Source organism: Tenrec ecaudatus, chromosome 12, assembly GCF_050624435.1.
Source record: "Tenrec ecaudatus isolate mTenEca1 chromosome 12, mTenEca1.hap1, whole genome shotgun sequence".
NCBI classification, from domain to species: domain Eukaryota; kingdom Metazoa; phylum Chordata; class Mammalia; order Afrosoricida; family Tenrecidae; genus Tenrec; species Tenrec ecaudatus.
Genome location: NC_134541.1, coordinates 30,248,817 through 30,263,066, shown reverse-complemented (window position 1 = coordinate 30,263,066; position 14,250 = coordinate 30,248,817). Strand labels below are relative to the sequence as shown.

Below are 14,250 nucleotides of genomic sequence, written 5' to 3'. Positions count from 1 at the left end.
TGATCCTTAGAGCTGTCTGGGATGTTTCGTTGCAGTGGCTTTTTTCACTTGGGGGAGGGGGTGGCGCACGAGGAATCCTCCTGTGCAGTGCGTTGTACCCTGCTTTTTCTACTTCAAATGAAAACTTGGGCATAGCCACTACAGAATAGCACATTACCGTTTTTCATGATGCTATAAATGAATCTGCCACATGTGCTGGCTGCTGACTGCAAGGACGGCCCTAGTGTCAAACCACTAAGTGCACTCTGTGAGAAAGATGGGGCTTTTACCCCACCAAGAGCAATGGTCCCAGGGGCTGAAGGGGAGAGCAGATGAGGCACTGAATGTACAAATATGCTTGACACAATTGATGTGTGTATGGATTGTGATGAGTGCTGTATGAGCCCCTAATAAAATGATTAAAAGAAAGAAAGAAAGAGGAAATCTTAAGTGGAGAGCAAATGCTTTGAGAATGATTAGGGCAAAGAATGTATGGATGTGCTTTATACAATTGATGTATGTATATGTATGGATTGTGATAAGAGTTGTATGAGTCCCTAATAAAATGTAAAAAAAGAAAAGAGGAGAAAAAAAAATGATTAGGGCAAAGACTGTACAGATGTGCTTTATACAATTGATGTATGTATATGTATGAACTGTGATAAGAGTTGTATGAGCCCCTAATAAATTGTTAATTAAAAAAAAGAAAGAAAGAAAGGGGAAGCACACACAAAAAGACCATCGGTCTTGGAAACCCCAGGGTGGTTCTCTCCTGCCCTCAGGGTCATTCTGAGTCAGCATGGACTTGATGGCAAGGAGAGAGAAGTAGAGAATTCTTTCAGTGTTTTATTTTAAATGGCACTGTGGGGACCGTTTTCTTTTGTAGATTTTTGGCTAACTTGTTCTCTTAACATGTCTAGAAGAACAATTGCCAGGTGGGAGAGCATCTGCACTTTTAGGAGGCTTTTGACCTAGAGTGCTCAATTGTCTCCCCAAACCCCACTGGGAAGTCTTGCAGTTCACAGTCGCTCCGGCCATGTGAAGACCGTGATATTTCAGCCTCCCGAGCTGACCATTGCCTTGGTGCGGTCATTGGTTCCTCAGCTGCACTGCTGAACTGCTTGCTTCAGTGACCATCATGCTGAAAAGTCAAGTTTATTATGGAAATAACCTTTGTCATCTTTCAGTTCTTCAGCTAAGACCATGGATTCCCAAACCTACTTGACCTACCACCCCCTTTTCAGTAAACTTCATGGCCTCCCACAATCAAAAATGTTTGTGCTCTAGCCTGTAGTTCAGGGTAAAGGCCTCATTCACTGCCCCAAGTTCATTCCCACTCAGAGTGACCCCATAGGGTGGGCACAACTTGCGTTCCCCAAACGGGGACTCCTTCTCTGGCAGAAGGGCTGGGGGTTTCAAACTGCTGACCATGCAGTTGGCGTAACCCACCCACTACACCCCCAGGGCTCTTATAGGACAAAGTGTAAGTGACTGCTTTTGCAGCCCCTCTAGATCACCCCAGCTCCCCACAGGGGGCTGTATCACACACACTGGGAAACAACGAGCTAAGAATGGTTGATTTGTGCTTTGCTGGTAGTATCTTTGGTTGAAGATGTGTTTTTTTTTTTAACTTTTATTGGGGCTCTTACATCTCTTATCACAATCCATACATTCATCCAGTGTGTCAAGAACATTTGTACATATGCTTCCATCATCATTTTCAAAGCATTCTCTTCCCACTTGAGCCCCTGATATCAGCTCCCCATTTCTTCCCACTTCCTCCTTCCCCCACCCTCCCTTGAAGATGTCTGTTTTGTGCCTAGTTTTTCAAAAGTTGAAAGCAACACTTGAAGGGAAGCGTATGTAAGAAATAGTGCATTTGCCATCCTTGTATTTGATTAGTGGGAAGTCAGCTACAAAGAGGGCAGGATCCATTTCTTCCACCTGAAGCAGGCCCTTCCTGAGGACTGGCAAAGACGGAAAGGAGGGCTGATCCAGTGGAGGAAAGAAATCCTCAGTGGGGCAGGGCCCAGATGCTGTAAGCTGCCCGCAGCCAATAGGCTGCCGTCACTACTCAGGAGAAAGGAGAAAAACCTGTTAGTGGTAGTAGTCAAGGCAGACCCCAAAGACTAAACCCTTCCCGTGGGTGTGGAATGCCGCGGGCAAGACTCACCAAGAGCAGGTGAAAGCGATTATCTGGGAAACTGGACTACGATGATCATCTGTACGGTTTGCATTACTTACTGTATATCTTTTTCTTTCTTTAAATAAATCTATACCAGCAACTGGAAAGATTAGCTAAAACCTCAAACGCACTGCCATTGAGTTGATGCCAAATCGCAGCGCCCAATAGGGCAGGGTAGAGCTGTCCCTGTGCATTTCTGAGACTACGTCTGTAAGGGAGTAGAAAGTCTTGTCTTTCTCCCTAGGGGCCACTGAGTGTATGTTAATGAGGGAGGAACAACTCAGAAAAGAAGGGTGACAATAGGTGTACAACTTGAAGAATGTAGAAATGTGGGATGCTTTTTTTGGGGGTGGGGCATGTTTTTCTCAACAATAATGAAAGAAAAAATGTGATCAATATCTGTATATGCATACAGAGCAAATCTAACGAGCAGCTCCAAGGGATAGAGATTGGGTTTTCTACTCCTGTAAACAGTGAGCCCTCAGGGGCTCACTCAGAGTCAGTATTGACTGGGTGGCAGGGAATTTGGGTGTTTCGGATTGCGTTCTGACAAACTCACAAACAAAGGGAGATTTTAAGAGAATGAGCTTTAAAAAAAAAAGATTTTTGTGTTTATAAAACAGAAGATACAATTTCAGAAAAAAAAATCTTAATCACCAAAAAGAAATAAAATAAACCCTTCTTGCCCGTGGTTATGTAAGATGCTAACATTAGGGAAATCTGGGTATAGGGATTTGGGGGGCATAGGTCAGGCTGCTAACCACAAGGCCAGCAAATCAAACCCCCCAGGCGTTCTATGGGAGAAAGATGAGGTTTTGTATTCCTATAAAGATTTTACAACCTCAGAAACCCAAATGGACAGTTCAACTTTGTCCCATGGAGTTGCGATGACTCAGAATCAGCTTGATGGCTGTATAGTATACTATCGTTACAAGTCTTCCATAAATCTAAATTGATTGGTAAATTCAAAAATTTTTTTCTATTCTTTTCATTTTTTAAAGAAAATAAAACCATATTCTCTTCCTTTTGCCAAATCCTGTGGTGGGGGGGTGGTGAGGTTTTCTACTCTTGCTGAGCCATTTCTTTTCATGATCAGCCCGCTCTCACCCCCGATTCTGCCGCCTCCTGATGGCCATTATCTGTGCAGCGGTCTTGGCCATGTCCACTCTTGTCATTGAGGTCGAACTGTTCGTTGATATTTTATAATGGACATCCCACGGAGGTTACCTCAACTGGCAGATGCTTATGAAATGCACAACACAAGTCTGTGAACGGATTGCTCTCCTGGCCGACCAAGCACTCTCCAGGAAGAGCACCCAGTGCAGATCTGTAAACTTTCAAAGCTGTTCTCAACTCATGCTTCTTGGAAAAGTACAGTGTGTCTATGTTTTTGGCAGGCCCGCTACTGAATCTAATGCCCTGGAAAGCTGAATTTCAGAGGGGGAGAGTGTGTGTGTGGAGAGAGAGAAAGAGAGAGAGGAGAAAAGTGCTAGTGCTTGGTGGGTGATAGAGCTGCCAGGCAAAGCGATCAGCCAGGCAACTTCATCCAAAAACACTCCAAACTCACTGCCATCAAGTCAATGCCAACTCACAGCAACCCCGTAGGACAGGGTAGAACTGCCTCTGTGCGTGTTTCTGAGCTTTAGCTCGTTATGGGAGTAGACAGCCTCGTCCTCCCTCAGAGCAGGTGGTGGTTTCGAATGACTGATCTTGCGGTTAGCAGGCCAGTCATAGCCATCATACCACCAGGGCTCCAGAAAGAGGGGTCTTACAGATAGCAGCAGTAAAGGGAGTGGACAGAGAAGGCAGAAGGGGGGCGGAGGGGAATTAAGACTCAGAGGGTGTGTGTGTGTGTACACAAAGTTCCTTGGTATGGCGAGCATGAGTGTGGGCGGGCGGCAGGGAGCTGTTCTCATTGCTTGAGGGTGGAGGTGCTGAGATGGCTGAAGGAGAGGTGCTTTGACCAGCAGAGATGGGCAATGTTTTAAGGCCAGAAAGTGCTCTTTCTTGCCTTTGATTCCATGTTGACTCTCCTGCAGGCAGACAGGATTCTCTGGGCCAGGTTTTCCACAGCCCTCAGGATACAGCCCTGACTCCTACCGCTCACATCCGAGTGGAGGGAACAAATACTGTGCAAATAAATCAATACGCATTCTACAGGAGTGGGATAAAGCAGAGTCGGGGTGGAGAAATGAGTCTTGGGAGGCCTGCAGATGCCGTCTTATAAATATACTGTTCAGTCAGACGGCCCGTGAAAGCTTCCGAGGGGCGGGAAGTCATCCACCGGGAAGGTAGTCGTCCAGTGAGGGTCGGTGGCGGACTGGCTGTGGTCAGGCAGCACTGAGTGGCCAGTGTGGCTGGAGCAAGGAGCCATGGGGCCATGCGGTTTAAGAGGCTTCAGGCAAATCTTTGGGTGAGATGGGCACTTCCTGGCAGAGTGAAGCCATGGCAAGTACCCCTGCTGAGCTTGCATTTCTTCAGGCTCTGTTAGAGGAGAGTCCCTGGGTGGTACAGACACTGCCACTGGGAGGCTGGAGGTTTGAGTCCACCCGGGTGTCTGGTTAGCACCTTCGTAACGCATGCCAGGGAAAGCTGCACAGCTCACGGGTCTGCTCTGACCCTCCCAGCATCACCGTGAGTCGGAATCCACTCAATGCCAACTGGAGGTGGTAGATAGGGGAAAGAGGCATAAATCGGTTGAAAGCACACTGAGCCGGACGTGGGCAGCCGTGGCTCCTGTGGCTTTGTTTCCCAGCCCTGTGCTACCTTCTTGTGTGGCTTGTTTCTGAAAGGCCATGTCAGTGCCTCAGAACCCTCTTAGGGACTTTGTAAGACCACCCATGCAGATGCCCCAGGCTGGCCCTGGGCCAGGTGAAAAATACCTGCCCCAGGGTGCTGGTGACCACTCTCCCCCATTCCAACCCAGCCACTCTTCTTCCCAGCAGGAGTGGCTGCCGAGATCCCTGCTGCTTCTGGCTCTCCTATGTGAAACAAGAGCGTTCTATGTTCCCGGGGTTGCTCCAATCAACTTCCACCAGAACGACCCTGTCGAAATCAAGGTACGTGGACTCTGGGACAGCTAGAGGGCCACATGGAGCTGGCTCCTGTGTGTCCCGTGGCCTCCTCGTGGCACAGAGCAAAGGCCAGTGGCAGTGCCCTATGAAAAGAAGGGCTTGCCGGCAGGAAGTAGGATGTCCGCAGGAACTCGGACCCTCCATCTCTCTCTCGGGCTCTGCCTGTGAGTGGAGCCCCTTGCCACCCCTCTGTCTTTTCTTTCTCTTGGTTTCTTCTCTGTCTCGGTTCTGGCTCTTTCTGTGTCGCCTTCTCTGTGTGTCTCTGTCACTCTCAGCCGGCCTGCCACCTCTGTGATACCCCTGCTTTCCTCTCTCACCTGCCACAGCCTTCTCTGCCTACCTTGTGCACAGCCTCTCTGAGTGGTCGGTTTCTAACTGCACTAGCCGGCCTCCCCAGTTCAGTATTTCCAAATTGTGTGCTGCCTGTCCAGTTGGTGTTGGAAAGGCTCTAAAGAGATTGTAAGAATTACTTTCTTATAGTGTATTTTAAGAAATTGGGCTAGTACATCAGCTCATGATTTGGAGGTTATCATAGTTGTCTAATTTTAATAGAGATAATGATTGCTTATTAAGTAAATCATGTATTTCAATAAAATGACTCAGAGACAAGGGAATAGTGGAATAAGGGATAAGTAAAGAGAAGGACAGGCCAGTGCATGAATGAGCACGGTTTGGGAAATGTTGCGCCAATTCAGGGTCCAGAGGAGAGGCACCCAGCTGGGCCACCCCATCTTTCCCAGCTCAGTGCCCACCTTTGGACTATTAGCCACAACAGGGTGGGGAGTAGAGGGTGGTAGGACCTGCATTGAGCCAGCTGACAGCACAACTGATGTCTGTGCAAACATGGATTCCTGGTGGCTTTCTCAGAGCCCCGAGGGGGAAGTGTCAGCCTGAGGCAGGTTCCCGGGAAACAGGTTCTGAGGTGGCCATCTCTGTACTGGAGATTTACAGGGACAGCTCATTTTGATCACCACATTTGGTTGGTTCTGTTTTACCCATAGTTTGGGGGTTGTCTGTAATGAGCTCCTATACCTCTTCCAACTTGAATCAAGGTATTTGAGTTGGCTCACTGAAATCCGGACGGCTAAATCGCCAAGATGTCATTGTATGTGTGCAGCATGTCTGTGTTCCTCCAAGCTCTGCACCTGTTAGCCTGCCTCTCTCAGGTGGTTTCGTTCCCTATGCCCTAACCTGCAGTGTAGTCTAGATTGCCGAGGTCAGCCACGTATCTTTACTGTGCATCTTCCCAGAGCCTGCAGCAGGCGTGGGCGTGTGGAGGGCAGGGGGAAGTCGCATTTGTTCAGAAGCCATCTGGCACCACTCCCAGAGCCCTGGTCGCGGTGCCTGCATCATGTCCCAAGCATCTGCCGTGGCCTGCCTACGCCTCGTTCGGAATGGCTGCGTGATGTGCCACACACTGACTGGGTCCCGGCATACTCACTGACCTCCCATGGCGGGGGCTCTTGGTGGGGGTTGTGTTTTGCTTTCCATTTTCTTCACTGTTCATATTCAGCAAACGTGATGAGCACCTGCTCTTAGACCCACAGAAGTGACCAAGGTGCCCATGGCTTTTGCCCTCCTTGAGCTTCAAGTATGAGGCCAAAGAAACAACAACCAGTCAGCAGAGTGATTACATCTCAGCTGACGTGCTCTGAAGGGACCAAGGAGTGCTGGAATGGAGACGAGGAGTGGGGGGTGGTTTGCTTCAGAGGAGGTGGGCAGGGAAGGCCTCCCGGGTGTGGGCTTCAAGCTGAGACCTAAGTGAGAAGAAGAGCTAAGCATGCACCGAGTCAGTCAGGCAAGGGCCGCAGGTTCAAAGCCTACCATGCTCAAGGAACTGAGGGGAGACAGCTATGGTTATGAACCTTTGTGCCTTGAGGTCTTTCCTCATTTGAAGTTAAAACAGGCCTTCCAGAAGTTTGTGAGGAAAGACCAGAACTAAAAAGGATGGGATTTGTCCACAGACTTTGGGAACACCCCCCCCCCAGCCCCCCCAATGTTTCCTTAGGACAGATTCCCAGAAATGAAATCATTGGGACAAAGGAAATCAATATGTCATATGAGCCTTCATATATATTGAACATGGTTGTGTGTGTGTGTATGTAATATATTCTACACCTCTTGCACTGCAGTTAGTTTGCTTCTTAGATAGTACTATCAAGTCTACTAGAGACGTGTGCGTGCCAGGGAGGATTTGCTAAAACGTCATCTTGGTCCGAGAGATTTCTGCTGGAATTATGGACAAGGGCCTCTGTTTTCCCACCAGGCTGTGAAGCTTACTAGCTCTCGCACCCAGCTACCCTATGAATACTACTCACTGCCCTTCTGTCGGCCCCACAAGATAACCTACAAGGCGGAGAATCTGGGTAAGTGCTTCTTCGGACTGCTCTTGTCCCGAAGGGGAGCCCAGCTCTTTCCATCACAGCAATGGCACTAACCCTTGGGCAGTGCTCACTGTGTGCCTGCCACTGTTGGGCTGGGTTAATGTGTTTGGTGTTAGTTGTAGGTCATTTCTTCCTGCCACATCAGCCCTGGGGAGGTAATTACTGTTTTGATCCCCACTTTACAGGTTGCAGGAAACAGTTACAGTCTTGGAAACTCATAGGGGCAGTTCTACCCTGTCCTGTACTGTCACTATGAGTCAGCAGTGAGTTTGGGTTTTGGTTGTTTCTTGTTTTTTTCCAACTACTTAGACAGGAGCCTTGGTGGCAAGGTGGTTTACAACTTGAGCTGCTGATTGTAAGGTCAGCCTTTCAAATCTACCAGCTGCTCTGCAGGAGAGAGATGAAAGGCGAGCAGTCTGCTCCTGTAAAGACTTAGAGCCTCGGGAAGCCTGTGGAGCAGTCCTGCTCGACCCTGTGGGGTGCTGTGAGTCGGGAAAGACACAGACACAACAGGAGTCTGGCGGGGCGGGGGGAGGCTAGGACTTACAGGTCCCTTGACCTCTCTTGGCTCAGGCCATAAGTTAACGGCTGAACTGGGCTCCAAATCCCCCATTCTGGCTTCAATGGGGGAGCTCTTGGCTACTCCTGAGCTCTGCCGCTCCTTTCATTTCCAGTGAACAACTCTGTCTTGTGACTTTTGTCACCTTGGCTGCTAACAGAAAGGTCAGTGGTTCCAGCTCATCAGCAATTCTGCAGGATAAAAGAGACCTGACGATTTGCTCCTGTTAATTTTACAGCTAAAGAAACCTAGTGGGCAGTTCTTCTCTGTCCTATAGGGTCCCTGAGAGTCAGGATGTACTCACCCAAACACAACCACTGTCCATCCTAAAGCAAGGAGAGAAAGCCCCATCAAAGCCAGACTCTGCCTTCATGGTGATGCTGACCCTAAGAATAAGGGGGTTTTCAGGAACAAGGGAACAACAAGTGATCCAAATCAGTGGTAAGGAGGATGTAGGAAGCCTGGTAGGGGCGTGATCAAGGGTAATGTAACCAAGAGGAAGTACTGAAACCCAAATGAAGACTGAGCATGATAGTGGGACAAGAGGAAAGTCAAAGGAAATAGAGGAAAGAGCTAGGAGGCAAAGGGCATTTATAGAGGTGCATGTATATATGTAAATATATATATATGAGGATGAGGAAATAGATCTATGTGCATATATTTATAGGTTTAGTATTAAGGTAGCAGATGGACATTGGCCTCCCCTCAAGTACTCACTCAATGCAAGAAGACTTTGTTCTATTTAACTGGCATTCTATGATGCTCACCTTCTCGACACAATCACCGAAGACAAAGCGGGTGCATACGCAAATGTGGTGAAGAAAGCTGATGTGCCCGGCTTATAGGGTCTGGAGTCTTAAAGGCTTGAAAGTAAACAAGTGGCCATCTAGCTGAGAAGCATCAAAGCCCACATGGAAGAAAAACACCAGCCTGTGCGATCATGAGGTGTCAAAGGGATCAGGTATCGGGCATCATCAGAACAAAACATCATATTGTTGTGAATGAAGGGTAGAGTGGAGTGGAGAATCAAAGCCCATTTGTAGGCCACTGGACATCCCCTTACAAAAGGTCTCAGGGAGGAGAGGAGCCAGTCAGAGTATGATGTAGCAACGATGAAACATACAACTTTCTTCTAGTTCCTAAATGCTTCCTCCCCCACCACTATCATGATCCCAATTCTACCTTACAATTCTGGCTAGACCAGAGGATGTACACTGGTACAGACAAGAACTGGAAACACAGGGTATCCAGGGCGGGCGATCCCTTCAGGTCCAGTGGTGAGAGTGGTGATAATGAGAGGGTGGAGGGAGGGTGGGTTGGAAAGAGGGAACTGATTACAAGGATCTGCATATAACCTCCTCCCTGGGAGATGAACAACAGAAAAGTGGGTGAAGAGAGACGTTGGACAGTGCAAGATATGACAAAATAATTTATAAATTATCAAGTGTTTATGAGGGAGGGGGAAAAATGAGCTGATACCAGGGGCTTGGATGGAGAGCAGATGTTTTGAGAATGATGAGGGCAGTGAATGTACAAATGTGCTTTACAGAATTGATGTATGTATGGATTGTGATAAGAGTTGTATGAGCAAAAAAAATTAAAATTAAAAAGAGTTGTATGAGCCCCTAATAAAATGATTTAAAAAGAGAGAATACGGGGTTTTGAAGACTGTAGCTCTTTACAGGAATAGAAACCCCATCTCCTCCTGCAGAGCAGCTGGAGGTTTCAAACTGCTGAGCTTGCAGTTAGCAGCCAACATGTCACCCTCTGCCCGTGCCTCGCAGTTGTTGGTAAGCTGCCCGCGCCTCGGCTGAAATAGCAGGTGAAGGCCCTGGCAGCAGTCTTTGATGCATCGAGCCCTTAGGCTCTAAGGTATAGTTCTCCAGAGGTGACCTCTGACCCTGTAAGGAAACCAGCCTCAGAGGCAGGTGTTCAGCACACAGTTTTTGGTGCTTTCTCTGTGCCTGCCGCTGTGGAACGGAACGTCCTGGAGGTCAACACATGGACATGCTCTTCCTGACCTGATAGACGGACGGAAGCAGTGTCTCTCCTCTCCCACCCAGTGGGGCTGTCTGCTCCGGCCAGACTCGCTCATCAAGGGCTCTCCCAGTTCTGGGGCCCTCAGCTGACAAGCCTGTCTGTGACCAGGTACTGAAGGGGCCAGAACAGACGGAGGTAGGTCTTAATAGCCAGTTTAACAAAACCGGGGGTACCACTTCCCTGAATGCCACCCGTGCCTGAGTCTTCCTTGTGTTATTGAACAGAGATTGGCCTCTGGACCAGGGCTGGCTCCCTCGCCAGCTATCTGGGTTTGCCTGCTGCCTGCCCTCACCCCTATTTCCTCTCTCCATGCCCTGATGCGCTCCAGCGACCATGCCTGAGAAGCCTCCCCAGCTTGGGCATCCACGTCTCCTCAGCAGAAGAGAGAAATCTAGCTGTAGGGTAAAAGCACACCACCCAAGTCAAGGTTCCAGTTTCTTCACCTATGTGCCACGTGGTCTTGGGATGGCGCCTGGGGTCTGTGTGTGTCTTGGCTCATGGAGCGTGGGGAGGGGATCAGCGCCTCACTTGGCAGCAGTGCCAAGGAGCACTTCTGGATTAGAAATGAGCCATTTCCAGACCAGGAGGGCCTCTTTCCAGTTAAACTTTGTTTCCAAATGTCAAAAAGTGCTACCTGCCTGTGTTGGGTGGCGGCCCTGCTCCACCCTGTCTGTGTGTTCTTCCCTCCCCTCCCAGGCCTGAACAGAGGTGGGCAGTGGGGCCTGGTATAGGGGAACGAGCTCACTCATGCGCCCTCGTGCGATCAGGGTCACATGGTTGTTGATTGGTCATCTCTAAAATGGCAGTGGATGGCCTGAATCACTGCGGCACTGGACCTTGCACATGTGTTAGTGGTGCCTGTGTCATCCCTGGGCTTGGCAGGCTTACCTGCACTACAAGGCTTCTAGAAAGGTCTGCGAGGGAAAGACTTCATCGGGACCCCCTTTGTCCTGGCCTTCTCCTAGCAGGTCTCGTTCACCCTCCAGGAATCACTTGCTGGGACTGCTACTTGGCACAGCTGAATGTGGCCCCCGAGTGGCCAGCTGGAAGCCCTGTCACCTGCCAGAGATGTAAACACTCAGCCATTCATCCACAGGCCTGACCTCTTTTGAGCCTCACGAGCTAGCCACATTAACAGTGCCCTACATGTAAGGTCACCGCTTCTCCTACCTGCTGTGGAACCTGAGTGTTCCTGGCATCCCAACCCTCACCCGTGCCGCTCACCAGAACCATCTGTGGGGCCGCTGCCCACAGCCAGCTCTTTGAAGCCTCCCTGCTTTCTTCATAAAAGGGCCTGAGCGATCTTCCAGTGACCAGATGGGCATGACTTCCCCTGCCCTTGTTGGGAGCCCTTCACTGCTTTCTGTTGCTTTCTGGGTACAGTTCGCATTTCCAGGGTGAGCCACAGGCCCCTCAGGTCCCGCTGCAGCCCACCTCTCCCTCGCTCCCCTGACAGTGGATCCGCCCTTCTCTGTTTTGAAGCACACAGACCCCTCCCTCACCTGCAGGGCCTACACAGGCACTCTGCCTTCTAGTGATGAGGTTCTCCCCGATCTTCCCAGTTCCCCCCTCTCGTCTCGTGGAGTACCCTTCAGCAGCTGTCTCTCGGGCACACATTCCTAGGTCCAGCCCCTCGGCTCTGACGCCCTGGTGCTTCTTATTCTCGGCTGTATTCTCATCGTTGTTGCGGTTTTGGCCAAGTCTGTCTTCCCACTGGAGCAGTGTCTCCCAAAGGGAGGCTGCAGAAGCAGACACCTATGCTTTCTCCTATAGTGTGGGCTAGAGACAAAAGTTTTCATTGCCAGAGGTGGTGCTGGGTAATTTTTTTATAAACTCCATAACTCCACAGTGACGTCTGTTTGCCGTGGCATCTTCCAGGCCAGGCTCCTATTGACACCAGGTCTGCGTCAGGGAGGGAGGAGGACAGGACTAGGCGGTGAGGGGCACATCCAGGGTCCACACATTATGGGCAAAGAGTAGACTGGGTGTACCTGAAGGCCAGCCCCATTTTCACATCACCGTAGAACCATGGGAGAGCCCTTGATGGGGATGGGGGTCTGGCAGTCCCCGACTGCTCAAGGCCTGCGTGCCCATGCCCAGCTGCAGGTTATTTCCAGGCAGCAGGCATGCCCAAGGCCAGCCAAATCGTGAAATAAAAAGATGCTTCAGCAAAAACCCTCAGCCCATTCCCCACTGCTCTGCTCCCTGTCAGGGACAGAATCTGAAGACAGAAATTGGTCTCTGCCCTCAACGAGCTTCCAGGGGGTGGGGGCCAGCCTGGCATGCAGAGCCTCATCACCATTAGCAGTGGGAGTACTTACTGAGTGCCTGCCCTGCTTCTTGACCTCTTCCCAGGAGATGGACACATCTGTCCCCATTTTACACATGGGAAGGTTGCGGCTCAGTGAAGTTAAGCAGAGCATCCAAGATGGCTGAGTTAGTAAGTGGCAAAGCCAGGATGCAAACACAGATGGCCTGAAATCAGAGCCCACTGTCTTCAAGGCTACACGACGTTGCCTCCCTATGTCCCGACGTTGCCTCCCTATGTAGGAGACTCAGAGGAAGGAGAGGCAAGGTCTGTCCTGAAGAGCCCAGGAAGAGCTTCCTAGAGATAGTGAAATAGGAGCTAGGCTGGAAGGCTGAGGAGGCGTTTCTGGGTTCATGGGGCTGAGCAGGGCACCCCAAGACCTGGACAGATAGGTCCAGAGGCCTGACACAGTGCGGGGAGTTCAGTGAGCCTAACCATGAAGGTAGAGGGGCAGGTAGAAGTCGGTTGGCTTGGCCCAGAGGAGGAAGAACCTTGACTGTCCAGCCAAGGAACTGCTGGAGGCCCTGGACATCCGTACTTGCCTGTGGTTCTATTGTGACTCTACTGACCTCAGCAACCTCGGGGCTGAAGCTCTGAGCTCTGTCTGTCTCTCTTATGGCAGGAGAGGTGCTGAGAGGGGACCGGATTGTCAACACCCCTTTCCAGGTTCTCATGAATAGTGAGAAGAAGTGTGAGGTTCTGTGCAGCCCGTCCAATAAGCCCATGACGCTGACCATGGAGCAGAGCCGACTGGTGGCTGAGCGGATCACAGAGGACTACTATGTCCACCTGTAAGTGGGCCTCTGCGGGGGGTGGACATTGGTGCGGGGGGCACACTTAAGAGAGGCCCTCTGGGAGCACTGAGCAGGGCATTGGGTTTCCAGCATTGCCGACAACCTGCCCGTGGCCACCCGCCTGGAGCTCTACTCCAGCCGTGACAGCGATGACAAGAAGAAGGAGAAGGACGTGCAGTTTGAGCATGGCTACCGGCTAGGCTTCACGGATGTCAACAAGGTGGAGTATGTGCGCTATGCGGGGCCTGGGGCTTCTGGGGGCCCTGGGCATGGAGTGCTGCCAGGAGGGGGACAGCACCCCTCCAAGGTAAGACTCTATGTTAGAAGATTAAAGGCAGCCGCTTCCCCTCCCTGCCCCCTTGCCAAAAAAAAAAAGAAAGAAAAAAAAAGTGGAATTTCATCATTTTTTAGGAGGGCTGCATCATAGTCATGACCTGTGGGCCCCTGGGTTGGATCATGCCTGCCTGCGCCTGCAGCTTCCCCTCTCTGAGCCTCCTTGTCCCCCTCTGTGAAATGCAGTGCCAGTCATCTGTGCCCGATAGGGGTGTACAGAGCAGCAAAGCGTCCCTCTCAGCCCCTTATAGCACACATCCAAGCCCACTGCCATCGAGTAGTTGCCCACTGAGCACCATCGTTCCCTTGCCCCCCAGAGGGTTTCTCAGGCTGAAGTCTCTGCAGAGACTTCACTGCCACATCTGTGTTCTAGCGCCAGCCTTTGGGTTTGCCACCAGTCCCTTCAGCCTTGGTGCCGGGCTGCTTCCTTCCAGCACCAGACACTCTGAGATACACCCACTGCCCTCGTGTCCAGGCCGACGCATGGCAGCCCTATAGGGCGGGGTAGGAGCAGCTCCCGTGGGTCTCCCAGGCAGAATCTGCACAGGAGTAGAAAACCTCTTTCTGATGGTTTCACACTGCTGCCCTCTCGGT

The 14,250-nt window shown here is 50.6% G+C and overlaps 1 protein-coding gene across 2 annotated transcripts in view; it reads left to right on the top strand.

Moving 5' to 3' along the window:
• Positions 1-14,250, top strand: part of TM9SF4 (transmembrane 9 superfamily member 4) — a 44,663-nt gene that overhangs the window by 16,798 nt on the left and 13,615 nt on the right. The window contains exons 2-5 of one of the 2 annotated variants that reach the window (XM_075563808.1): positions 5,110-5,223; positions 7,505-7,604; positions 13,152-13,320; positions 13,414-13,543. In XM_075563808.1, the coding sequence (XP_075419923.1) occupies positions 5,110-5,223; positions 7,505-7,604; positions 13,152-13,320; positions 13,414-13,543 (513 nt within the window). Of the gene's footprint in view, positions 1-5,106; positions 5,224-7,504; positions 7,605-13,151; positions 13,321-13,413; positions 13,544-14,250 lie in introns of both variants that reach the window. The other variant, XM_075563807.1, reaches the window with a different exon arrangement.